The sequence below is a fragment of the Culex quinquefasciatus genome, chromosome 1, assembly GCF_015732765.1.
Source record: "Culex quinquefasciatus strain JHB chromosome 1, VPISU_Cqui_1.0_pri_paternal, whole genome shotgun sequence".
Taxonomy (NCBI): Eukaryota; Metazoa; Arthropoda; class Insecta; order Diptera; family Culicidae; genus Culex; species Culex quinquefasciatus.
Genome location: NC_051861.1, coordinates 1,992,886 through 2,020,436, shown reverse-complemented (window position 1 = coordinate 2,020,436; position 27,551 = coordinate 1,992,886). Strand labels below are relative to the sequence as shown.

The 27,551-nt window shown below is 36.0% G+C and overlaps 2 protein-coding genes across 2 annotated transcripts in view; both read left to right on the top strand.

Annotated features, from left to right (window-relative positions):
• Positions 1-7,727, top strand: part of LOC6035169 (nucleolysin TIA-1) — a 251,215-nt gene extending 243,488 nt beyond the window's left edge. The window contains 4 exon segments of the mRNA XM_038257767.1: positions 2,386-2,578; positions 2,653-2,976; positions 3,042-3,189; positions 4,882-7,727. Coding sequence (XP_038113695.1) covers positions 2,386-2,578; positions 2,653-2,976; positions 3,042-3,189; positions 4,882-4,923 — 707 coding nt within the window. The 3' untranslated portion in view covers positions 4,924-7,727.
• Positions 7,728-16,862: 9,135 nt separating this feature from the next.
• LOC119765053 (transmembrane protease serine 9-like) lies at positions 16,863-21,725 on the top strand. The gene is made up of 5 exons (XM_038248138.1): positions 16,863-17,606; positions 20,417-20,512; positions 20,753-20,966; positions 21,026-21,207; positions 21,273-21,725. The coding sequence occupies exons 1-5, from the start codon at positions 16,967-16,969 to the stop codon at positions 21,674-21,676; spliced, it is 1,536 nt and encodes a 511-aa protein (XP_038104066.1). The 5' UTR covers positions 16,863-16,966; the 3' UTR covers positions 21,677-21,725.
• The last annotated feature ends 5,826 nt before the right edge of the window (positions 21,726-27,551 follow it).

Here is a 27,551-nt window from a genome sequence, read left to right as displayed (position 1 = left end):
AAGTTGGAACGATGTTTTTGATCGCTAAAATTACATGTTTGATCAAATTAAGTTCTGCAAAGTTCTAGAATCATCTAGACATCCTAACAAATCACTAGAAAAAAGAATTGTCTTGATTGGGTGAGTTATGCCCGAGAACCAGCGAGTTGAAGTTACCGTTCCAACTTTTTTAGAGCCTTGGGCGTTGGAATGTTAATCAATGAGTGCCAACTAGGACGTCAATGGCTGTACCACAAAATTATATAAATTTTAAAACAAATTTTATATAGACCAAAAATTCCTTCAGTGGCTTCAAGAAGGCAACAACCGGCACATGCTGATTCATTTTGGAATTAACAGGACAAGAACCAAAGTAGGCGTTTGTAAAATCAGTGCACTCAAAAAAAATGAGGTCGCGTAAACGTGAACAGAGTTCATGCCAACGGGAACCAGGAAGAAAACTGTTCACTTTAATGGTGCAATGCACTATAAACGTTGAACAGTTTTCTTCCTGGTTCCCGGTGGCATTAAATCTCTGTTACGCGAACTCATTTTTTTGAGTGTGCACAATTGACGAGTTTGTTAGTGGGTCAACCATAAACCACGTGACAAAGGGAGGTTAGCGATTGTCCACGCCCATACAAAAAAAATGAACAATAGTCCACAAGGCGTGGGGGTCTAAAATTCCAAAAAAAGTTGCCACGTGGTTAATGGATTGCCTCAGATTAAAACTGCGATTTTCGAATTTTAACTGTGATTTTGATTTTTGATTGATTCTTATTTTTCACTTTCTGGATGATTTGAAACCGCCTTGAGTCTGGGGTCTTGAATACCAAAAAATAAAATTAAAAAGATCTTCCACGAACCTTGATTGAAAACTGAATACTAAAAAACCTAACTGTCAATTATTACAAAAATTTCAGAAAATTTCAGAAGAGCATAATTCAGTAAATTTAACTGTATTCAGTTATGAGAGCGCTTTTTTAAACTTAGGGACGCTATTTAAAAAAAAACTTCAAAAAAAAAATGAGAAATGCTTGAAATTGTTTATCCCTACGTCCTCTTCGATTTTTTTCATTAAACTGTTTAATGCTGAAAATTACAAAGAATAAACATAAGCAAAAGTTAAGGAATATTCAAATTTGATTCGGGTGGTCCTTAAACTTTACCCTTTGACTCTTTTAGGTCTGCATTTTTAATTTTGTTTTTTTTTTTTTAATATTGATGGGAAAATTATTTTTAAGGGAATACAAAAAATATAGGCTGATTTTGAAAATCAGACCATCAGACCTGGAAAAGTTGAAATCAGGAAAATTGGAGCCTTAAAAAATAACTTCTCTCAGAACTGCCTTAAGAGAATCCGAAATATTTGTTTTATTTGTTGTAACTTTTACAATTTTTAAAGTATTCTGAAATTTTAAGTTTGATTTTTCAGAGATCCAAATTTGCTCGAAACATCTAATAGAGAATAATCTAAATTTGGATCTTAGATGGCGTGGAATAGAATAATTTTTGATAAATTTGATTGATATTGGCTAGTTAGATTACTGAATCTAAACCCATACTAGACGGAAAGCTGACCTTTACATTTTTTACAAATCTTTGCTTTTCTGATTTCATAACTGTGAATCACTAAATTGTGTCCTAGAATCAATTTTAAAATCCTAATTTCATTACTCAGACAGATCAAGCGTGACACGCTATATCGAGTTTAAAATAATTTATTTAGAAAATTTGGTTAGAGGCCTTTTCAGATTTTTTAAATTTTAAATTACAATACAAAATTTATTCGAAAAAGTTTCTAGGCGCGTATTTAATCTCAGTACATAAATATAAACATAGTGCCGTTTTCAGACCTGATATCGAACATAATTGCTACTATTGAATGTACTGAACAAAAAACTCAACCTCTGGGTAATTCTCTTAGTAAATAATTAAAAAAAAAAATCAAAATAAATCACCTGATATCCAGCAAAAAAAAAAGTAGATTTCAACTCAAATTTCGTGCTAATCAGCTCAACAGTTTCGAACAAAGACCATGCAAAAGGCGCTTTTGACAAACAATCAACCAAAAGCAAAGCTATGACTTGCTGCTTTCGAGGCTTGTGGGTGAAATTTGTTACTATTTTTCAAGTCTAATTTTACAACTAGTTTTCTTAAAATATTAGTAAATCTTCCTCCATCAACATCTGCTCCAGTGAAAGTGCAATGAAAACACATGCTAAAAGTATACTTTCATTGGCGTAATTTTCTAATTAAATTCATTTTGAAGTCCTTTTTTCCAACGTCTCACATTTTCGCTCAATGACAATTTTTTTTTCTTTAAGCAAAATTTCTTCAAAACTCAACTCGAAAAAAATAAACCAAACCAAACTAACCCCGTGACATGAACGGCCCCCTTTTCAGTGAACGCCAAACCGCTCACCTTCGACGAGGTGTACAACCAGAGCAGCCCAACCAACTGCACCGTGTACTGCGGCGGCGTCGGCGGCACCCTGGCCGGCGGCCTGAGCGAAGAGATCCTGCAGAAGACGTTCTCGCCGTTCGGAACCATCCAGGAGATTCGCGTGTTCAAGGACAAGGGCTACGCGTTCGTGAGGTGAGTTTTAATTAAGTCCTGCTGGTTGAAGGATGGTTTCTGAAGGGCGTTTTTTTCTCTTTATTTTGTGACAGATTTTCGACAAAGGAGGCGGCGACCCACGCCATCGTGGCCGTCCACAACTCGGAGATCAACGCCCAGACGGTCAAGTGCTCGTGGGGCAAGGAAAGTGGCGATCCGAACAACGCGCCCTCGCTGGCCAGTCAGGCCCTGAGCCAGGCCGGATTCCCGTTCAACACGGCGTACGGCCAGCAGGTGGCCGGTTACTGGTACCCGCCGGCACCGACCTATCCGACCACGCCGGCCCCAGCTGCGGCTCCGCTGCAGGGTCAGTTCCTGCAGGGCATGCAGGGCTACACGTACGGCCAGTTTGCCGGCTACCAGCAGGGCTACATGGGGTAAGATGAACCATTTGCGGAAGAGGAAAATTGATCGAAAACTAATTGCACGACTTCGATTACAGAATGGGAATGCAACTGCCCGGAGCGTGGCCCGGAGTACCAACCCAGGCCCAGATTCCGGCCACGGCACAGCAGCTGGCGCAGGCCGGAGTCGGTGGCGCTCTGCCGCAGGCCGCCGGAGTGGTCGCCTATCCGATGCAGCAGTTTCAGGTGAGTTATCTTAGAAAATGTTCCATTGAGAAATTTTATGTGTGTTTAAAACAGAATTCAGAAATTTCTTAACATTTTAGGCATCATAATTTTTTTTAAGTGAAACAAAAACTTCTTGCTGTACTGTACATTGGAATTTCACAAAAATTAGAAATGTTTTCGAACGTGCCCGAACATGCTCAATAAATAAATAAATAAATAAATAAATAAATAAAAATATGAGTATCAAAAATTATAAACATATTTCATTTAGGAATAACAAAAAAAATTCTAAAATGCAAATGTTGAAAACTACAAAAAAAACCGAAGTTCTAAAAATTTTGAATTTGAATATTTAAATATATAAAAATCATAAAATTTTAAAATTCGAATATATGCAAAAACATATTAAAGAATATAAAAATTCAAAAATAAAAATATGCAAGCAAAATAATAATAAAAAGCCAAATTAATGAAAAGTAATTTCAGCTTATATTTCTTTTAAATATTTTTTATTTTAAAATTTTTGAATTCTTATTTTTTGAATTTTTATTCAACAATACAAAAATTAGAAAAAAGTATGTTCCAAAATTAAAAAATCGATTTTTTTTTAAATATTATGGTTTGAAAATTTGAGAATTTAGCAATTTAAAAACCATATTTTTTTTATAAAAATCATAAATTGAAAAATTCATTTTTTATTTTGAAAGAAAAAAGAATTTGAAAATTCGACCCTTCAAATATTAAAAAAAAAATCCAAAATACAATAATTCATTTGGAAAAATCAGAAATTCGAAAACAAAACAAACTTATTTGGACAATCAAAAACATAAAAGTTAAAATATTCAAACCATTTCAAATCCAAAGATCCAAGAATGTCAAACATTAGTAAATTTAAATTTAAAAATTCGAAAAGTTGAAAATTTTGGATTTTAAAACAAAAAAAAAATCAATTATTTGAAAATTAAAAAAAAAGTCCAAATATCCATAAATTTTATGAAAAATAAAAATCAAAAAAAAATTTGAATTTCAAAACATAAAAATTTACAATAAAAACATTATTTTTTTAAATGAATAAATTTTATTGAAAATTCGTCATTTTTTAATTCTAAAATTAAAAAATTGGGATTTTAAAATGAATAAATTAACAAATTCTAAAGATTTAGTATTTGAAAAAAAAACAAAAATAGAAAGATTTTGCAATTTGAAATTATTTGAATTTTAATATTTGAAAATTTGTAAAGAACACTGAAAATTCGGAAAACGCCAAATTATATGCATTCCTAAAAATAATGAAATCTTAAATTCATAAATTATAAAAATATTTTTTATTGTTTTTATATGAATGTGAATATGAAAATCAAAAATTTTATCATTTTGAAAATTCAAAACAAATATCAAATTTAATATTAAAATAAAATTAAGGAATTCAAAAATTTAGAAAAAAGTCAATTAAAAAAAATACTTATGTTGAAAACCAAAAAAAATATGTTTTTTTTAATGAAAAATCAGAAAAATCATTTTGAAATTCAAAACTGGAATATTGCAAATTTCCAAAAAATTTAAAGCCCGGACATGTTCAAATTTGGACTTAAAAAACAAATTTATCTTTTTTTTTTCATTACAAGTTTTTTTGTCATTTTGAAAATAAATTAAAAGAGCAAAGTTCTGACCCGATTTCCACCCCCTTTTTTTTTCTTCCGATCATTTCAGTTAGCTGACGATGAATGGCTGGCGCCCAGCCTGTTAGTGTAGCTCCCTTGATGGCCATCGTCCCTGTGCGGTTGTGTGCCGTCCCAGCCGCAGCAACATCACCACAAGTAATCACAAAAAAATCATCCGCCATCAATCGTTCCGAAATTTGACGACGACGGCAAACGCCAGGGAACGGAACTAAATCTACTTGAAAAGAAAATGGGTGGCGTTGGATAAAATCCAAGTATTATATGAAAATACAAACACACAAAAAAAACATGAGTTGCGCAAAGTAGAAAAAAACAGTTTTGGTATTTGTACCAAAGAAAAAAAGCAAAAAAAAAACAAAAAAACACAAACACAAGGCATATATATATTGATATTAGGGGTTAAGAAATACACACACACTTAGATAGTAACAATGAAAGCTGTAGAGTTAATGACGTTTGTAAATAGTGATAAAAAAAATGAAGAAAAAAAAAACAAAATATTGGAGTTTAAAACAAGCAAACAAGCAGCAATTGATATCAATCTTATTCTGAGAGAAGCAGAGGATGAAAAACAGTAGCAAGTAAGGAAACAACTACTAGCATCATTCACATACAACAAAACACAGACTCACACACAAACAGCTCTGAATCGTCCAAAGCAAACCCAATCTAGAGAGTGATTATTAACAAAAAACAAACAAAAAAAACAAAGCAACCCGTGATCAAAGTTACACACACACACAGAGAGTTACCCAAACATCAAGCGTATTGGCGCGCAGCGAATGGTCATGGCGTGCTGTAATTTCCGCAAAACCCCGCGCACACTTGGATCGATTTCAACTTCGACTCGAATGCACTCACTCACACACTCACAGAACACATTCCCATTCCCAAAAACTAATGGCCATCACGATTAAAGTATTACCAACCAAAAGAAAATCTGATAATTTCGGTACCAAACTGTTTTTGGTCTCTGTATATTTTCGACGATTTTTAAAACAGAAAATGAAAACAACGACAGCAATTATTTTTCGACGTTACCTTTTAGTCCGAAACTCTGGCGAAACAGCAGAAATGTCAAAATAAAAAGAAAAAAAAAACAAAAGCAGTGCAAAGTACCCCGTACGCGATACAATCAGCCCGTTGTTTGATTTTTGTGGAATTTTACACCGATTTTCTTCTTTCTACTTTACTTTTTTGCCAACAAAAGAGACAACCAGCCCCTTTTTATTGAAAAGCAAAGTGAGCGCGATATCAGCCCTCTGCGGAGGGTGGAAAGCGGGTGGGAGCGAACAATTACTCTAATATTTAACCAAATAAGTTTAGTGAAAAGAATTGATTGAGCAGGCTCGCGGCTCAGAAGCAGAAAATAAACAATATGATAACACTCTTATACATATACAAAATGAACAAGCAACATAGATAGGAATTATTTTAAACGAATACTCGTGAAAGAGACAAACAATTTCTACTCACGCACACACACTCACACCTGTCACACTAACATTCAGACAAACAATAGACGAACTAGAGTGGAAAAGATCTCTGCCGAAAGTAAATGGCAACCAAACAAGTTAGTGAATAGACAATTATTAACCTACTCACAGAGAGCGACACAACACAAAAAACACAAACACACACATAAAACCACGAAGCAATTACCTAGAGAAAGTAAACAAAAAATAAACAAAGAAACAATTAATCCTAATGGAAGCAAAACAACCAACGTATGTTTAAAGCATATAGTAACTTGAATTACAATTATCGAACAAAAAACAAGTATATACCTAAAGCAAGAGCAAACACACACACGTACACACTCTCACCCACAAACAAACACTAAACAAAACTAACCCAAAGCTATGTTGAAAGTAGTCAAAAGCAAACTAAGCAAAGAAAGCAAAACTCGTAGAAACGACTCGTAGTAGGCCGCGCACACGCGCGTGCACATGATTTTAGTGTATTTCTTTTTTGACAACCCGTTCTTCAAAACAACAACAACAGCGCTTGGTGCGGCGAACAAGATGGTGGAAAGCAAAATGGCGACCGTTACGTTTATTCGTTTCTCTAGGGAGCGATGTAAGTGCTGATTCCCTTTTCCTAACCCTGAACCTCTTCCTCCCCTTTCCCCCCCCCGCTCACATTGCTACTTTTGACAGCTGGAAAAAAAACTCTCAAAACGATTCGCGCAAAATGTAGCCGTTCGTAGTGCCGTAGTGTTTGTTCCGTTCTGTCTGTTTTGACAGGCGAATCGCGTTTGGTTTTGACACAAATTCAACCGTTTTGTATGTTTATAGACGCAAATCATCACAACACAAGGTAGGCCGTCCCGTTTTCCCCCCCTTTAAACCCAGTGTTCCCAGCTTGTAGTGCGTTGCGCAGTAGACGTTGACACTCTCTTTTCCGTACCCTTAGAAAAAAAACACAGCAAGCGAACGGAAGATCCAAATCGAAGCAAGCCATGTAAACAAGTCTTCTAACGAAAAAAGAAAAATACACACACACACAGAAAACAAAAACATTAAAAGTGTAAACAGAAATGTGGACGAAACGGGGCGCGAGCGCAAGTGCGGCAAAAAAAAACATTATTGAAAATCACTCCCAGATTTTTTGAAAGGAGGCAACCATATCTTTATATATACATAGTGAAAGAGGTAAAATTAGACAGGCGATCGTGGTGTGGTAGCTGAAATATTATACTAATTATCAGTTTCAGTCGCGAAAATCGCGCAAATCTAAAGAAAGCGAAAAAAAACAGTGTGCACAAACACAAAACAAAAAAAACACTAACACACACAACCATACAAATAAATATATACCAGTTGAGTTGAACCGTTTCGTTGCTGGAGCTGAGTTAATCGCACCCCCCAAAAACAGAAGAGTTATCAGCAAAAAACTAAACTAAACTAACATTTAAAAAACCAAACCTACGCACACTAACACACAATTATATTGATAAACGAATCGCAGCAGTTGGGGAATCGCAGCAAGCTTAGCAACCTAGACTAAATTGGGGCGGCAGAAGCGAACCACTTCCCCCCGCCCCCCGCGACTAAGTAAAACAATGATATTATTAGGACGTTTTTTAGCGAGAGAAGAAACAAGAAAGAAAGAGATTAGAGCGAGTTAGTTGGTTAAACATGTTGGAAACTAATCAAAGGAAAAATAAAACAAACATAAACATGCCAACCACGTTTGCATCCAAGCAAGCGCAGGACGCGAATTTTCACAAAACACAAGCAAAAATACTTGGTAGTCTGAGAGATAAATCTCCTAGACTACTGCGATTGGACCATTGCTCAGCGTCTGTTTTTTACTATGAGTGGCAAAGTTACGTAAGTGTCAAAGAAGTTTCGAAAATTGTTTAAGAAATAAATTCCACCGGATATTTTAAGTTTTGTGACAGTTGTCAGAGTCCGGCATTTATTTTCGCTACGTCCGCCAGACTTCGATACCATCCAAAAAATGAGCGCAACACAAATTCACTCACACAGTCATTTGACTCTCGCCATTTCTCTCATTCGCGCTGAGCAATCACTTGGGCCATCACTGCATTCAAATGATTGCTGTCACCACACAAACGAGAATGACATAGGAAAACGGAAAAAAAAGAATGCATGTGCCGTCGTCTCAGCCGGCTTTAAGAGTGTTGAGCTCGGCATTCTTTCGTATCAACTTTGTGTGTGTCAACTGACGGTCGCATACAATTAACGATCATGACCGACGCAATCTGGTCGATGCTGATAGCTGACAAGCTCTGTCATATATGAGACAATCTCTTTCAGTGACCTATCATTTTTTTTGTCCTGGTTAAGGATGCTAAAAATCGTTTCAAAAAACGATGAAAAACTAGATTAAAACTGAAAAAATGGTCGATTATTTGCTATTCTGAAAGTAACGTTCAAAATTCGCATCCCTTACCATTTTTTTGGGGGAAAATATCCGCCATACCTTCTCAAAGCGATTTAGGTAATTGGGCGAAATCAAATGCCAAATAACCGGAGATTCCTTGCGCGATCCAAAGCACTGTAAACTACTTTTACAGTAAATTCTAGTGAATTAATGTTTCAAATTTGCATTCATAACCTCAAACAAGACCATACTTATTATATATTTTTATTTCAAGCAAAAAAAAAAATGAATGATGTCTAACGTCAATGAATGCTTACATGAAGAATTAGAATGATGCACGGAAAGGGCATCCATCGCTATATTGGTTGAAAGATTTTCCTGGTATTTGTAAAAAAAAAATCGCTGATTCAGCGAAATATTTTGCCAAAACCAGCAACTTATTTTGTGTTCGCTAATTACTGCCAAAAATATCTGACAGCACAAAATCTAGCAATTTTCATGCTTTTTTGCAGAAGTGACAGTTGTCATCATGCTCACCTCAGTTTTATTGACAGAACTCAAAAAGTTTATGGAAAAAATAGAAGCATCATTTGTGTGGAATTGATCACTCAATTTAACCACAATGTTCGAATAGTGCTGGTTAATCAAAAAGTCAGCAATTCCAACGCTAAAGTAACCAAAAACCTAGAACCAGTACTGTGAAGGGGAAATTTGTTTGCCAACTTGTTTACACCTGGGTGCTGAATAGTGGTTCGCAAAACGGCCTCAATTTTGAACTGTCAAAGTGGAACCAATTTACTGTTCGCCAAAAGTAGCAAGTATTGTTATCGATCATTAAAATTATTGAAAAAAAAACTACTGGTAAAAATTTTCTCTGTTTGTTGGATCAGCTTTGCTAGAATAAGCGATGTTTTTTCGCTGGATCAGGAAGAGCTGCAAGATTCCAAAATCTGTCAGAGAATTTATCTGCGACATCGCAGAATGACACTCTTGCCGCAGTTCTTCAACACCCGTAAAAAAGAAAAAAAAAAACCTCTTTTACTGATCGAAACTTGAAAACACACAATTTTCCAGCAAAAAAATGTCAAATGTGACAAAATAAAACAAATACCACAAAACAGCTCATTTACCAGTAAGAAAAAAGTCATGCTTGTGCTTGAACAGCCTCCTACTTTGTAGATGTAAACAATGTGGGATCATTCGAAAATCACGTTACGCATTCTCTCTATTCATCACCCAGGTTAACACTTACAAAATTGGGTTTTAAAAATGTTTCCAACAAAGTTTTACCCGATGAGAAATACCATTACATGTAAAATCATTCCGCTTTACTGATATTTATCATGTTTCGTCTGTCACAGCTTCCAGTACTGTTTATTTTGATGCAAAAAAATATGGGATTCTGCCGAAAATTCTGCGTAAGCTCTTTCCGTGTTGCATTTTTATTCACAAATTCACACTGGCATATTTAAATCGTTTTGATTGATTTCAACCTTATAAGTACAGAGCGAATTCGTTAGTTCGAATGCTTGCTAATTCTAACATATTCGAATTAAAAAGCACACAAACGTCAAAACTGAGTTGTCAGACTTTTCCAAGCACGTGGTTTCGTGCTTTTGACAGCTGTCAGTTGTTCAATTAGCGAATGCGGATGCGCTTACTCGAAGGGAGTTCCTTTTGAATTAACGAATAAACTCTGTCAGCGATGGAATAATCATCATCAAAAGAAAATCATTGGACGTTTATCAAGAGAAAAATCCAAAGGGATCATGACTCTCCTCTCTCGCGCACCATAGATCGGTAATAGGAATCTAAAAAAATCATCATCTTGATTATTCAGCGGATCATCTTTTTCACTACTGCACTTGCAAGTGTAACGTCACACGTCGACCAATTACCTGTCACATTTTGTAGATGGGCAATGTGTGTAAACAAAGTGAAATAAATATTTTTAAGTGGTGCTGACAAGGTAATTCACAAAAAATCATCAGCAGATTAATTTTTTTGGAGAAGTTCGGGAGTGATTTTCTTTTTCATGATTTGCCTTCTCTCTCTTTCGCGGGTGAAGAAAGTTCGATTTTTTTTTGCGATTATTCCATCCCTGAACTCTGTATTATGAGAAAAATGTGCTTTGAACAATTTATCATCGAAAATCAACTAAATTTGCTCAATTTGGCACTTACGACACTTTGCCCAACACTCTGGTAGCTTTTCTCAAGCAGCAAATCAAACCGCAAATCAAAAGACAACAAAAGTAACAGCAGCAGTGTAAATACAACAGAAAATCAAAACAACAACAAAACAGCAACAACTAAACTAATAAACAAAACAGTATAATCAAACACTATTGGAATAGCAGCAGCAGCAGCTTCAGAGCGGAAGAAACAAAACATAGGATTGTTAAGAAAAACACACAGACACAAACATTAGAAACAACAACACATACGTTTACAAGTTTTGGTTGTGACTGGAACAACCTCCTGCGCGAGTGTATTTAAACGAAAAAGTAAAGAAGAAATCGTCGTGAATGCAAAAACTTTATTTTCCAGGAGGAAAACACAGAAATCAAATCCATTCGTCAAGGAGGAGTCTATTTTATACCAGAAACTTTATTGGTTGAGTTTTTTTTAGGAATGTAGAAATCAAAATATCCCAAAAAAATACTTCACTACCCCTTGAGTTGACTATTCAAATTTAGTGGGAGCAGAGTGCGAAGGTCAAAGTATCAAAGTTAGGAAAAATGTTCACATGCAAAAAAACACACTAGCAAAAAAACATGAAATAAATTAATGGCAATCGAGGCAATTGTTGTACACGCTACAATAAAAAAGACTCAAGACAAAGTAAATTTAAACAATGACGAAAAATAATCAATCACTCAATACTCAAGAATTGATTTGCAGCAATAAACTCAGCAAACTAGGAAAGGTGAAGCAAAGAGAAACAACCAGAAAACGGAAAGCAACATTAAATATACTTAAAGCAAAACCCCTCCCCCCCAAAAAGGAATGTAAAAGTCACACATGGTTTGTTCTTGTGTCCCTGTTAAAACCTATTGATTATTGATTCTCTATTGGTGTGTCTCTCCTCTGTGTTCCAAGGTCGTGTTAAGTTTTGGTTTTTGTATCTAGGCAAAAAGAAATTAATAAACGAAGAAAAAAAAACGTGGTGGAAAAACAAGCAAAATAGCGAAAGAAAGCAAAAAAAATCTCACATTCCAAGAACATTACACACACTCACACTTACTATCCTGTGATTTTAGCTGAAATTAGTGCAAAAAAAAAACATAAACATGAGAAATGAGGAATAAAACTACTGTTGGCTGTTGGTTACGGCTATGATTTGTTTTCTTTTGACGTTTGTTTGTTTACGTTAACGACTGGGACGTGCGCGTTGTGTTTTTCCTCTCACTCACTCCGGTGTAGATTCAAAATCTAAACTTTGTCCCGTTTTCTTCTGTCCCAACTACTTTCTTGGTTGACCTCTTGTTTTTTTGGTTTGTTCCACCACACTCTTTGAGGCAATTATCATTAATGGAACAAAATGTGGATAAATATTTTTAATGAAAATATATTAAAGTGAAAGGTAAGGAAAAAGGAAAAAACATATATTAGTAAAATGAATTTATTTATAGTGTTATACTTGAAATAACAACATAACTGATATGAAAATATAAATTTATTATATATACATTAAACAAGAAAAGGTAAATAACTATATAATGAAAATAATATATGAATTGAATGTAAGGCATTTTTTACCAGACAAAAAAAAAACAAGAAAAAGGACAAACCAATATATATACACAACACACATATAAAATATATATTATGAGCATGGAAATGGCATAACAAACTGGAAGAAAAGTACGCAAAAATAACGAAATTAAAATTAAATAAATGAACAAAAACAAAATGTGAATAAGTAAAGGAATTATATACAAGCATAAATTGATTATTTTGACGAAAGCAAAAACCAAAAAAAAAAACATACTATATTTATAAATAAAACAAAGTAAGTAAACAACCAAGTACAGTTAAACGAGACCATAGTCAATAGCATACAATTATTGCAGCAGCAAAAAGAAAACACACACACACAAACACCCCAACAAATACACACAAACAAACACACCCAACAACAACACTAACCAAGAAACCCCGCTTCCCCTTAATGCCCCGACGACGATGGGTGGCCATCTTGTTTCGTTTGTTTATCGGTTTTCGTCACCCGCCAAAGCGCCTCTTTCGAAACGCAAACACACACACACTCACAGACACACAAACACTCCCAAAAAAATATCTAAGCCAGAGAATGGAGAAGAAGAAAAAAAACAAGTTAGCAAGTACCGTCATCAGGGGTGACATTGGGTCTGGGGGGTGAGATTGGGTCATACAAATTTCAGCATTTTTGTATGACCCAATTTCACCCCCCAGACCCAATGTCACCCCTGATGACGGTAATAGAAAAGCAAGTGAATTAAACAAAAACAAAAAAAAGTATTGACATAAGTGGGAAAAATTACAACATTTGCACACTATAGATGTAGAAGCACCAACAAACAAAAACAATGATTAAACATAAAAATTGTTATAAAAAGAAAACACACAAGTGGAAGAAACGAGAAGGTCGAAAATTGAGCGTAATGCGAAACTATCATAGCGGCATCGTGCAGCACACTTAAAAAAAGACAGAAACACGCAGCAAACCACAAGAAGCGTATGTAAATTTGACAAACAAAACACTAAACACGAAAAAAGAAACAAAAATCCCAAATGATACCAAAAAGAGCAAAAAAAAAAAAGATCAAACAACAAAAAGATTGGGAAAATTATTAAAAACTCTACATTTAGTAGGCTGTGGTTTACGAACGGTGTTTTGTTTAAAAACTTTTCTTCCGAACGAAGGGCGAACGTCAGCGAACGGCAGGCGGCGGGGGTGGCAAACAAACAAACAAAAAAAAAAATAACTCAAGTCGCGCACCCACAACCAACACGCAAAAAACGGGCGACGAAACGTCAAACTTCTGCCACGTGGATGTGCGCGCGCGCCTGCTTCGATTCACGTGTGCGCGCGCACGTGGTAGCGTTGACAGTTGGTCGCGCCGCGGTGCGCAAACTTGAAACACAAAATCAAAAGGAGAGAACACATGGGAAAAGACAGAATATAAACCGTTTTTTGATAGTGGTAACCATATTTTTTCCAAAAATGAACGATTTTTTACCATTTTGATAAAATTTGATAAAAACCAAACGCGTGAACGCCCCCCGGAAGTATAGTTGCACGTACGCGTCGCCACAGGCGGAGGAAGAAGATAAATTATAAACACAACAAAAAACACAAAAACACACACACGCTAAAATCGAAAAAAGCAAACAAGATTGGAAGAAAAGAGAACAACGCAAGAAAAAATGAAATCAAACAGAGAGTGTTTAAAAAACCAAAAAATCGTTGAGAAATAAAATGAGTGAAAAATTTACATTTTACTATTGTTTAACCGAGAAAACAAAAACAGCGATTGCAGCATACGCTGCGCCAGAAGAAGCGAAAAAAAATGTTTAAAAATAAAACACCGCCACTAACAAAAAAAAACAAGCCGTGCTGTATGATTTGAATTGACACACAAAAAAGATATGGGTTTAATCATAGGCAAGAAGCAGTAGTAGTATGTGAAGACAGAAAAAATAAACAATGAAAAGGTTAAGCAAAAATGAGATTGATGACGATACAATTATTGTAACAGAAGTAAGAAGAACAAAAAAATGCAGACAAAAATATATTAGTAATAACGTTATATATGAAAAGAAAAATTATCAATAAACATGGTAAACAAAAAAAAACCCGGTTTCCACCTTCTTATCGATACCTACTTTGATGACAGCCCCCCTTTTTGCCTTCCTCACTGAGGTAAGGCTATAATCCTGCTCTAAAAATGAACTTTTTATTAAAAGCTCAAAGACCCACCTTCATGTATACATATCCACTCAGAATCGAAAACTGAACAAATGTCTGTGTGTGTGTATGTGTGTATGTATGTGTGTGTGTGTATGTGTGTGTGTATGTGTGTGTGTATGTATGTATGTGACCAAAATTCTCACTGAGTTTTCTCAGCACTAGCTGAACCGATTTTGATCAAACCGGTTGCATTCGACTTGGTTCATGGTCCCATACATCGCTATTGAATTGTTTGAAGTTTCGATAACTAGTTCAAAAGTTATGTATAAAAATGTGTTTTCATATATATCCGGATCTCATTTATATGCATGTAAACGATGTCCGGATCCATCATCCGACCCATCGTTGGTTAGGTAATCGAGAGACCTTTCCAACGAGTCCACAACATTGAAGATCTGGCAACCCTGTCTCGAGTTATGACCACTTAAGTGATATTTATGTACTTTTTTGAAGCCGGATCTCACTTAAATGTATGTAAACGCTGTCCGGATCCATCATGCGACCCATCGTTGGTTAGGTAATCGAGAGACTTTTCCAACGAGTCCACAACATTGAAGATCTGGCAACCCTGTCTCGAGTTATGACCACTTAAGTGATATTTATGTACTTTTTTGAAGCCGGATCTCACTTAAATGTATGTAAACGCTGTCCGGATCCATCATCCGACCCATCGTTGGTTAGGTAATTGAGAGACCTCTCCAACGAGTCCACAACATTGAAGATCTGGCAACCCTGTCTCGAGTTATGACCACTTAAGTGATATTTATGTACTTTTTTGAAGCCGGATCTCACTTAAATGTTTGAAAACGATGTCTGGATCCATCATCCGACCCCTCGTTGGTTAGGTAATCGAGAGAACTTTCCAACGAGTCCACAACATTGATGATCTGGCAATCCTGTCTCGAGTTATGTCCACTTAAGTGATATTTATGTACTTTTTTGAAGCCGGATCTCACTTAAATGTATGTAAACGTTGTCCGGATCGATCATCCGACCCATCGTTGGTTAGGTAATCGAGAGACCTTTCCAACGAGTCCACAACATTGAAGATCTGGCAACCCTGTCTCGAGTTATGACCACTTAAGTGATATTTATGTACTATTTTGAAGCCGGATCTCACTTAAATGTATGTAAACGCTGTCCGGATCCATCATGCGACCCATCGTTGGTTAGGTAATCGAGAGACTTTTCCAACGAGTCCACAACATTGAAGATCTGGCAACCCTGTCTCGAATTATGACCACTTAAGTGATATTTATGTACTTTTTTGAAGCCGGATCTCACTTAAATGTATGTAAACGCTGTCCGGATCCATCATCCGACCCATCGTTGGTTAGGTAATCGAGAGACTTTTCCAACGAGTCCACAACATTGATGATCTGGCAACCATGTCTCGAGTTATGACCACTTAATTTATATCTGTGTAATTATTTTTCTGGATCTAAAAAAAATAGCTAGCAAATCACTTATATTCAAAATGAGGAAGGCATCAACCACATAGGTGGATTAAAATAGTTTTTTAAAAGGTTTCAATCAACACAATGTTCAGTCTTTAGTTTTTCGGGTGTTTTGAATACCCCTCACGGTGTGTTTCATAGAACAAACTAAAGATAAAAAAATCGGCAAGTCTGAAATTTGGCACCATGAAAGAAGGGCTCTTTTTTATTATTCGTCGGGGGGTCTAGAGCAACTTTTTTTTTGAAGATTTTTTTTCGATTTCATAGGATTTTTCTTCAGAAAAATCGATAGAAATCTATGGGTTCATGTTTATATCCATAAAATTTCTTATGAATGTGCCTCAAGAGACTTTAAATTACATATTTGACCTCAAATCAAAAGTTTCCAACCCAAATTTACCAGATTTCTAGCTTTCTCTGAAATAACCCCAATATCCAAGCTGGAAACCTCAAAACGACCAAATAAAAATCTTTTCTTTGTACAATTTGTCATAAAAATACAGCAACAGATTGCTTGGATACAAATTCGAGCTTAAACCATTGCTAAATTTAGAGTATTTCATTTAAAAGCTATTTATTACCCAAAAGGTTCCCATTTTTTTTCTTTTCAATCCTCTGCCATACAACACTAAAATGATTTAAAGCATTTTCGAATCAATCACATTGTAGAGAACAGTTTTCTGAACAATTTCCATACAAAAAGTATCAATTTTGGATCAATATAAGCAGAGAAAAGTATCAATTTTGGTCCAATATAAGCAAATTTATACCCAATTTCGTAAAATAAAAGTGACTTTCTCCAAAATTTCTGGATTTAATTCCCATTCAAACGATGAACACCGCCATGACATGCGGCACTTGGATGATTCTTCGGAAAATTATGTATGTGGTGGAACTGTGATCAGTGAACTGTATGTCCTAACTGCCGATCATTGCGTGAGAGATAACAATGAGGCTGTGCTTTCTAATAAAAGAGTTTTGGTTCGACTCGGATTACACTATCTGCGAGATTTGAACCCGAGAAAATTTCAACAACATAAAGTTGACAAAATACTGACCTACAAGGGTAAAGATCAGCTAAAGAATGATATCGCGATACTTGAGTTGGCAACAGTGATTGAATTTACTAAATACGTTCAACCTGCTTGTGTGAACCAAGAAGAAGATCTGACTCGTCAGTTTGGAACCGCTGTTGGTTGGGGTGTCGACGAAACTAACGAAACATCACCGATTTTAAAAAGTCAACGAATGCCGGTAATCAGTACAAACAAATGCCTTGAAAGTAATGATGGCAAATTAAGACCAGTGCTGGGCAGTGGTATCTTCTGTGCTGGATATTTAAACGGAACCACCGTTTGTAATGGCGATAGCGGAGGAGGTCTTCACTTTGAAAGAAACGGAGTTTGGTACGCTGGATTCACCGATGTGCATCACTTTTTACCATGGATTCGTAAAGTTACTGGACTTGGTCTTGAGGACGAGAGTGCAGGTAAATATGATCAGTACCAACAAAACTGGAAGTATAAAACAATAGCTGGCCCCCATTTTCAAATGTTGCTCCACATTTGTGCATGTTACAATTTAGAATCGTCGCCAGCTGGGACGGGACGGCTGGATATGGTCTTCTTTTTGAGTGTTTACGTTTGTATTCGGGTAATTCTACGCCAACTCACACAGCAGTTGCCCCGACCCCTTTTCGATTTGCGTGAAACTTTGTCCTAAGGGGTAACTTTTGTCCCTGATCACGAATCCGAGGTCCGTTTTTTGATATCTCGTAACGGAGGGACAGTACGACCCCTTCCATTTTTGAACATGCGAAAAAAGAGGCGTTTTTCAATAATTTGCAGCCTGAAACGGTGATGAGATAGAAATTTGGTGTCAAAGGGACTTTTATGTGAAATTAGACGCCCGATTTGATGGCGTAAAAGTTTTGAAAAAGTTACTTTTTGCGTTTCTTTTTGTTTCGTCGTCCGTGTCTGTCGCGGGTGACCATGAACGGCCATGATCGATGACGACCAACTTTTTCAAAACTTTTTTTCGTAAAATCGCGATAACTCGTGATGTTTATAAGCAAACTCCTTATGTCTATATATCAAAATTTTTGTAATTGTCTGCTCAACAACTTTGTAGAACATTGTTACACTCTAAAAAATAACCCTGCAAAGTTAGAAAAAACACGAAATTTTAAAATGAAAAATTTTGTTCTAAATGAAAAAATGACCCTTCTGGGTCAATGTAGATTCGAAAAGTACATTAAATTTCCCATAAATTGACATGATCCAACATTTTTCACAGTCGAGTAACGGAAAATGGGAGAATTTTTAAAACTTTTTTAGTGTATTTTTCGATGAAAAATACGTTTTTTCGGAATTCTTGGTACGCCATCAAATCGGGCGTCTAATTTTACATAAAAGTCCCTTTGACACCAAATTTCTATCTCATCACCGTTTCAGGCTGCAAATTATTGAAAAACACCTCTTTTTGCGCATGTTCAAAAATGGAAGGGGTCGTACCGCCCCTCCGTTTCGAGATATCAAAAAACGGACCTCGGATTCGTGATCAGGGACAAAAGTTACCCCTTAGGACAAAGTTTCACGCAAATCGAAGAGAGGTCGGGGCAACTTTTCCCGATTTCGTGTGAGTTGGTAGAGAATTACCCATTCTTCATTTTGGTAATTTTGGTCATTTTGACATTTTGGTAATCTAAGCCATTTAATCATTTTTGTAATTTTGATCATCTTGTTAATCTGGTATTTTTAGTCATTTCGATAATTTCGGTAATTTAGATAATTTTAGTAATTTGGTAATTTTGGTCAGTCAGCTGTCAGCGATCTGCAACCTTTCACCAATACACATATCTGCTGAGTTGTCGGTTCAATGAAACTTGAAACTTTTTTAAAAATTAAAAAAAATCATTCCTTAGGACTTTTTGGTCATTTTGGTCATTTTGGTCATTTTGGTCATTTTGGTCATTTTGGTCATTTTGGTCATGTTGGTCATTTTGGTCTTGGTCATTTTGGTCATTTTGGTCGTTTTGACCATTTTTTTTTTTGCAAGAAATTCGCGTTCAAATAAAAATATCAAGCAATCTGTGATTCAGATAGCTTGACAATTCAAATTTTCTTGATGATTTTTTTTCAACTCAGTGCTCAAGCATGCGGATGACTCTTTGGTTTGAATTGTGTATAGATTTAAGCCGCAGATTTTTTGAATTGATCTGTTAAAATTTGCGGTTGGACGTGGGAGGAGAATCGAGAGTTTATGTTCCATCGTTTTACGATAGATCCTTTCATAAGGAGCTGCCGGATACAAATCACTAGAAATGTTTGGCAAATCAAAGATGACTTAAGGTCACGCTCGATGTTAATGATACGATACGATCACGATTTCACTTCTTCAATTTTTAATGTGTTTTTTATATGAAAGATTTTTAATTTTCATTTGGATTTGAAACGGGAACCGTGGTGTAGGGGTAAGCGTGATTGCCTCTCACCCAGTCGACCTGGGTTTGATCCCAGAAGGTCCCGGTGGCATTTTTCGAGACGAGATTTGTCTGATCACGCCTTCCTTCGGACGGGAAGTAAATGTTGGCCCCGGACTAACCTAAAAAAAAAGGTTAGGTAGTTAGCTCAGTCCAGGTGTAGGAGTCGTCTCCCTGGGTACTGTCTCGGTGGAGTCGCTGGTAGGCAGTTGGACTAACAATCCAAAGGTCGTCAGTTCGAATCCCGGGGTGGATGGAAGCTAAGGTGTAAAAAGAGGTTTGCAATTGCCTCAACAATCAAGCAATCGAATACCTAGTTTCGAGTAGGAATCTCGCAATCGAGAACGGCAAGGCAATGCTGTAGAACGAATAATTTGATTTTGATTTGATTTTTTTGGATTTGAAAAATGCAACATAATTTAAACGCGTTTTCATAACTCAATCTAAAAAAAATCCAAAAAAGCGGAACGAGAGATTTTTTCTTAGATCTGCTCCTGTCGTTTTCCTGTTACGCAAAGTAAATAAGTAAATCTTTCCCAGTTTCCCAAAGAGGAGCACATTTGAAGAGTATCGGGGCCGGCATTTACCAAGCGGATTCAGCGGCAATTTTTACTCAACTATTGTTGTTAGTGCGAAAGTTAACATTCCATAGGTCGCACGCCCTAAGGTGTCAGAATTGTAAGAAATGGCTGGCAAAAACTTAAATTTGTACCAATTCATTCACTTCAAGGAGCAAAAAGTTCGTTTTTCGGGCACATCACAAAAACGCAAATATATAGTTTAGTTTAGGTTTCAGTAGGTCTTATTTTTTTTCTTAGGTAAGGAAAGCACACCAGAGAAAATATCTGCCAATCCTACCCCAGATTTGACTCTCAAGACTCCGGAGCCAATTAATGTTACCATTTCCAAAGAAGGTATGTAACTGTTCCATGTTTAGGACATTTTTTAAATGGAAAGAAACTGTGTGAGAGAATCCGTATCGATGATATTTTTCTTAAAATCGTTTGCAATGTTGCCAATTTTAAAAACACTTGCATCGATTTCGAGCAAATTGCTAACGATTTGGAAGAAAAGTGCCATTGAATTCGAAAAAATCTACATTTGGAGACTCAAAGGATTACAAATAAAATTAACGCCAGTTTGTACAATTCCAGAAAGTATCGCCCTACTTCCCGCGGACTGTGGAAAATACTTAGTGAACCGGATTTTCCGTGGAACAAAAGCTGAACTGTACGAATTCCCGTGGGTAGTTCGCCTAGTGTACACAAATAAAACAACTGGCGAGCGCTTCCGTGGCTGCCACGGGTCGCTGATAAACAAACGTTACGTTCTGACCAGCGTGGATTGTGTCCCTGAGAACTACAAGCCGTAAGTTATGCCTTCGGTGCGGTGAGTTTCATAACAAAACGTTTATTTCAAATCAACAGTGATCAAATCTACATGGGAGAATACGACACCAATTGTAACGTTTACGTTAACGCCAGTGATTGTATCCCACAACCTCGGTTTGCTGGCATTTCCAGCATCACTGCCCATTCAAAGTTTAACTCCGACACATTTCGGAATAATATCGCTCTGGTCCGTCTTAACCGTAACGTCGAATTCGAGGGTGGGTCAAATTAAGTTTTCCATTTTAGTACAATACTTCAAACTTACCTAATTTCACATTTCCAGACAACATTCAGCCAATTTGCCTCCCGGTGACCGAGTCGTTGAAAGAGCAAACACATTCAGAGTACATCGTCGCCGGCTGGGGAAGAACCACCTGGGACGAAGACTATCCCAACATCCTGCAAAAGGCATCCGTCCAAGTCACGAACCGATCCGAGTGCGAGGATAAAAGTGACGATCGTTTTTACATCGGCCGGGATGTCATTTGCGTTGGGAGCAACGGAACGGCCAACATGTGCGAGTGGGAAGACGGCGCTCCGCTGGGTTATCCAACGCGGTACAACGAGAGTGGGGTGCGATTTGTCCAATACGGGATCACTTCTATATTCGGATGTGAGACCCTGCCGTCAATCATTACATATGTGCCTAGGTACATGGACTGGATACTGGCCAATCTGAGACCGTGAATAAAAATTTATAAATTGAAATAAAAGTCAATGGATCAGAAAAATATGTTTAACCCCATCCCTCCCTAAGCAAAATCGAGATTTTTATGTTAATCAATATAAAAGAATGCAACTACTAAACACTGAATTAAGATTAAATTTAAAAGGCTGACAGACCCGGGCAGATGGTAATAACAAAATTCATGCCATTTCAATAACAAATACTGTTACAATAACAGAAAGTCTTATCGAATCTTCTTGAAAAATCCACTTTTGCATAAGGGTTTAATAACAGTCAAGGTTGAAAAAAAAAATCTCTTCGAGCGAATAATAATAATAATAATTTAATAATTATTTACTTACAGGGTGATGACCTTCTAGGGTGTCAACTAAAATCTAACATTGTTGGATGACGTTAAAGCTTCGATGTGTTGGCAAAGTTGCAGAGGAGAAAAAATCATGAAACTTTGTCGAAGATGCCAGATTTCTAGCTCTTGATCTACACGAGATATACGCCATTTTTGCTAAAATGGGTCGAGAAGGCACTTCTTTGGTTATAACTCAAAAGGTTAGCATTTTGGCGGCATACTGTGTTCTGTTGTTAACATAAAACTACACATTTTTGGCGATTACAGCAAACAAATTTGAGGCTTTTTTGGGATTTTTTGCATTTTGGAGAAAACCAAACAAAGCATCTGAAAGTACACATATGTTTGGACAATTTTCGAATTTCATTAGTGTGAAAATTGGACAGTGTCAAATGAAGCTATCTCGAAAGCAACCTGGCGCTTAAAATTTGGCCTGCGCTTTTTCGAGATATTTAAGTTTTAAATTTTCAACTTTTTAGCTTAAAATGGATATAACTTTTGACCCTTAAGTCCAAATTTAATTGTCAATTAATTGAAATGTTTGTTTTTTAGATCTTTAAAAGTACGCTGAACATCACTTCACCATTTTTCGGAAATTTCATTTCCACTTAATTTTGCGATCTGGACCACTTTGCATTGTACATTGAGCAGTACAGCTAACAAAACATTTGGAAAATCAGATTTTGAATTAAAATCAGCGCTCAATGAAAAAATCAAGCTACAAATCGAGAGATTTTTTGTAATGATTTTTGAAAATGATTATCAAAAAACTGATTGAATTTTGAAATTTTTACAGTGTACCCAAGTAACCAAATCAGCACTGGAATACTTTGAAGTAGTAAATAAGCTTTGCGAATGCCTCAAAGTACCAAAACTGCGCAGCATTACAACTGGCCTTGACGACGATAAAGTAGTTTATTTTCGTTCGAGCTTTCGGTGAGGCATTAAATCGGCATCACTGTGCGCCACTTGAAATATTTCTCGAGGGAAAAGTGCTGATTAAATGTTTTGAAGCATTATTTGCTGGTAATAAATGCCAATATAATGCTGATTTAATACCGCTATTTAGTGCCTCGCGGTTACTTGGGTAAAAACTACCCGAAAAATCAGCGGATACTAACCCAACTGCTTCATGGCAATGGGCCCGGCAAAATCAAATGGCGTCGGATATTTTGGATTTGGATATCAACCTCATATTTTGGATTTGGGCTTAGTATGCCCACCGGAACAAACCCTTGAATGCCCGCCAAAAAGTCATTTTTGTTACACTCTAGGGTGCATACTTTAGGAAAGGTTTCACGATTGCACGGTGTTTGCTACGTTCCGTATGGTGGCAAGGAGTTTTCGTTTCGTGATTATGAAATTTACGTCAGTCCATAGAAGATTCAGACAAAAATAACACAAATATTGATAAAAAAAAATCTATTTATGGGATTTTATAGGTAGCAAAATAAAACGGAATAATAAATAAAGGACATAACTAAGGAATTTTTTTTTATTCAATTATACCGATAAAACTTTATGTTATTTATAAAAAGTTTTGTTATTCGTGCACATCGGACAGTGGAGCTCCACTGGGTTTTCCATCTCGGTACAATAATAACGCTAGTACATCAGACCGTGAATAAAAGTAAAGGCAATTTAAAGCAACTAGTTCTCCATTCTGCCCTTTAAAACTGTACCAAAGCCTGCTTCGATCAGAACAAAACAACACCCGAACTAAGCATGTGAGCATGGCACGACATCCTTTGATGCTCATCAAGTGATGTATTTTAATTAAAATATGAAGGTTTCTCCGTTTGCCATACACTAATTGCAATCAGAATGAGCTTATTTAAATGACCATCGGCATCACGAGATTACTGGAGATGCCTCAATTCCGCTGCAAACAACCCTTTCTGCCCCGCAGGTAGACGAATTTTGGTTGCGATGTGAGCAATCATCAGCTGCTGCGGACTTGATTTGGGCCAAAAAGTGGACATAATTATTTTGCCAGAGGAACTACCTATCTGCTGCTGCTCATGTCAGTTCCAAAATTTTGATTAAGGAAAGGGAGGGAGGGGGGAGTTCATCATCCGAATCGGTAATGATGCCTAACAGTGTGATTGCATATTTATTCTCTTATCTTCGCTGTGCTGCTGACAGTGGAGTTGGCCACGAGAGGGCCGGCATGTCGTTTCGGAATTAGCCTGATGGCAGGTCATCGTCAGTGCAGGACAGAGTTCGGAATAGCAGGTCCGATGGCAATGCGTGTCATCGTTGTCCTCGTCAGCGCTGAGGGAGTGCTGTTGTGTGATGGCTGTTGATTGGGTTGATTTAGAATTTATGCTGGTGAGAATTTTTTGGAAAAATATGTTGTTTTGTTCAGTTGTTCGATTTTTAGATTAAATAATTAATATGATTAATATTTTTTTTATCAAAAACAAACAAATTTTCGTTCAGAAAAACTAATCAAACTTGAATTGAGGCCAGTAAAAGCCAATTTCTGGTTCCAGATTCGTTCGAAATCCGCCTGCAGTTACGAATGATGACATCTGATCGAAACCTTCACTTCTTGCACTTTCTGTCTGCATCGACGAGAACAAAACTAAACTCCAGCGGTGTAGAACGACTAAACGACAGACGGACATGCCTCCGGAAGATAATAAATAGATGTCGCCCTGCCCCGCTCAGTCGGAAACATTTATCATTCCGCCAACAGTTTTGACAAGCTTTGAAATGTATTTAACCTTTATTATGTTCGGATGTATTTGTCTTCGTTTGATTTCAATAAATTTGATTATTTTGTTGTTAAAACAAATCAATACACTTTAAAAATCTGTCTAATATTGCACCATTATCACGTTGCTCAAACAAATCCCACTAATTTCGTATCTGCACGAAATGACTCTTTCGCCCAACATTCGGTCACGAAGATGCCATCGTTTAATCCATTTTCCTACGAAAAGAAAAAAAACTAATATTTTCCTACGAAACACCACATCTCCGAAATAAACCAAGAAAAAGGAACAACCCCCCAACCTTATATCGCGCGCCCACCGCCATTAATCCACACACGTGTGGTGGGGCTGGCAAAAGGAAAAAGTCACGGAAAAGCATGCCATGCCCAGGCAGGATAACGCGAACGGGGCAGGCCGCGCGATATCGTTCCGCGATATTAAAAATTATCGTGCAGCAGCGATGGCGACGGCCAAATGCAACAATATGTGCGCGCACAGAAACGATCCAAGCAAGCGCCACTTTGACTTCTATCTTGTTATAGACTGGTGAAATATGTGTTTTTTTTTAAACACTTTTTCGTGAACAGATAAAAATAAACGACTCAAAATTTGTAGAACTTTTTATAAAAAAATAATAATTAATCGTTAGGGATGCACAGCAACCAAGAAAGTTGTTGTCTTCTTACTCCAAAATTGTAAAACTTACGAACCCAATCCTGCAAAAAACTGATTGTTGAAACATTCAAACTTTGTTGTAAATTATTTTGTAGGCAGTAGTTAAGGGGATGAATGAAAAATTATATCGATAGTTCCCGTTGTTTTGAAGATACGAAAATTTGTGTAACCAAAATCTTGGTGCAAAAGCTCTTTTGATGTGTAACAAAAAATGTTTTTAAAGATAATTTACCCATAACAATTTCAATACTTGAAAAAAACAAGGACTGAAATAAATTAAGGTACTACTGCACAGAAAAAAAAATCCGGTAAATTTACATCATTTATGATGTACCAAAAGTGCATCTCATTAATGATGCTAATTTACATTATTTTCATTGGAAATTTAGGTTTCATCCGACGTAAATGTGCCTAAGAAAATTTTTCTGCAATCGTGTAAATTTCCGATGAAAATAACGTAAATTTACCCAAACGAAAAAAAAATTTGCCCCGCTGAATCTAGAATCCGATGTAATTTTCAGACGCTTTTGTAGATCGTTGCTTTGGATAGCATAATTTTGGATTGCTTTTTTGAACAAAATTGAGCATTATACAAACATGTTTTAATACTCAAGAACGTTCATCAAACAATTCGCAAAAGTATAACTAACAACTATCAATAGAAAAAAGTGTTGTACAGTACAACTGTATAGAACTTAAAAAATTAAATAAGAAAAAGATTCGATTTATGTGGTTAAAAAATAATATTCTAGGATCAACAAAAATGTTTTCTGTAAAAACTAGCAAATATCTAAACATAATCACGGCTTGTCTAAAGGTTATTTTTATAAAACTTGAATGAACCTCGCTTATTTACCATGGAGCTTATTTGGGGGGCTGTCCCGTGTCAGGGAAACTGTTTATCAAAATCTTCTATCGGTAAAAATTGGTTTTAACTCATTTTGAAGTATTTGCTCAATAAATTTAAGCTAAAATTTCGAAAAAGTTTCAAATAAATCGCTGAAATAAAGATGTTTTTTGATGTTATTTCATCAAAACATAAGTTCCGAGTTTCCTGCATATGCCTCTAGTATCCTACATCATAGAATAATGTTTATCTCGGTCGTCAGTTTCGATAATAACACCAAAATTGGGATTTTCCATATCATTTTTTCAAAATTCTTCTTAAATTTTTTTTAGCATTTTTAATCTAAACTTTTCGCAAAGATTCGTAGCATATATTATCTAGAATGAATTTGCAGAACAGAAATTACTGTAATAATCGAGTCTCAGAAAAGTTTAAACATTTTTAGTGTACAAAAAGTTGAAAATACCCCCTCATTGCAAAGGCTTATGAATTAATCTATCATTTTCACATTTTCACAAAATCTTGCATATAAGACATTTATGCGAACAGAAGCAGTATTTAACATTTCAATTATCCAGATTTCATTAAAATCTGAGTTGCTTGATAACTTAAAAAAAAATATTGAAGAATTTTAACCCTTATAACCCTGATTTTTTAAATAGTTATAAAAGACATAGATTTTCTTCAATTGTATTTTTTTTTTCTCCCCATTTGTCTTTCAGTTCGGGTAGAAAGGACACAAATATTATTGAATAATTGTTCAATTTCTTTTCTTACCTTTACACACCATAAAGCCTTTTGAAATGGGCTCAAATCAAATTTCACACACTATGTGATTCACTATGTGATCGTAGAATAGTTGTTATGACATCGTCCGTTAAAAAAGCGAATAATCTAATTAGCGAACCAGCTGTCTAGTCAACAACATAATAATAATTGTAGAGATTAGCTCTGTTTTTTGAAAATGCGCAACATTTAACTTTTCTCAACAAACTAAAATTTTGAAGCGTTGCACTTCAAATGCAAAAAAGGGAAGTTTTTTCCGGATATTCGCAATAATTTAAACTATTCTTTTTTCGTTTCCTAAAACTCTAAAAAACCGAATACAGAAAAAAATGAATACTTTTTTTTTATTTTGAAAACATAAGTATCAAAAAATTCAATACAAATGAGAGTAAATATATTTTTGGAAACTTTTCCTATCACTTTCTATAACTTTGCCCAAGACAACAAAACGCTCAGCAAGCCGTTATCAAAACCCAGATTTATTAATATTTTGATGGATT

Bases quoted from the DNA above. Each gene is read 5' to 3' on its own strand.
- LOC119765053 (XM_038248138.1), top strand. From the start codon at position 16,967: ATGCGGCACTTGGATGATTCTTCGGAAAATTATGTATGTGGTGGAACT. The intron at 17,607-20,416 runs GTAAATATGATC...TTTTTTTCTTAG, and splicing joins TCTTGAGGACGAGAGTGCAG to GTAAGGAAAGCACACCAGAG. The intron at 20,967-21,025 runs GTAAGTTATGCC...TCAAATCAACAG, and splicing joins GTCCCTGAGAACTACAAGCC to TGATCAAATCTACATGGGAG.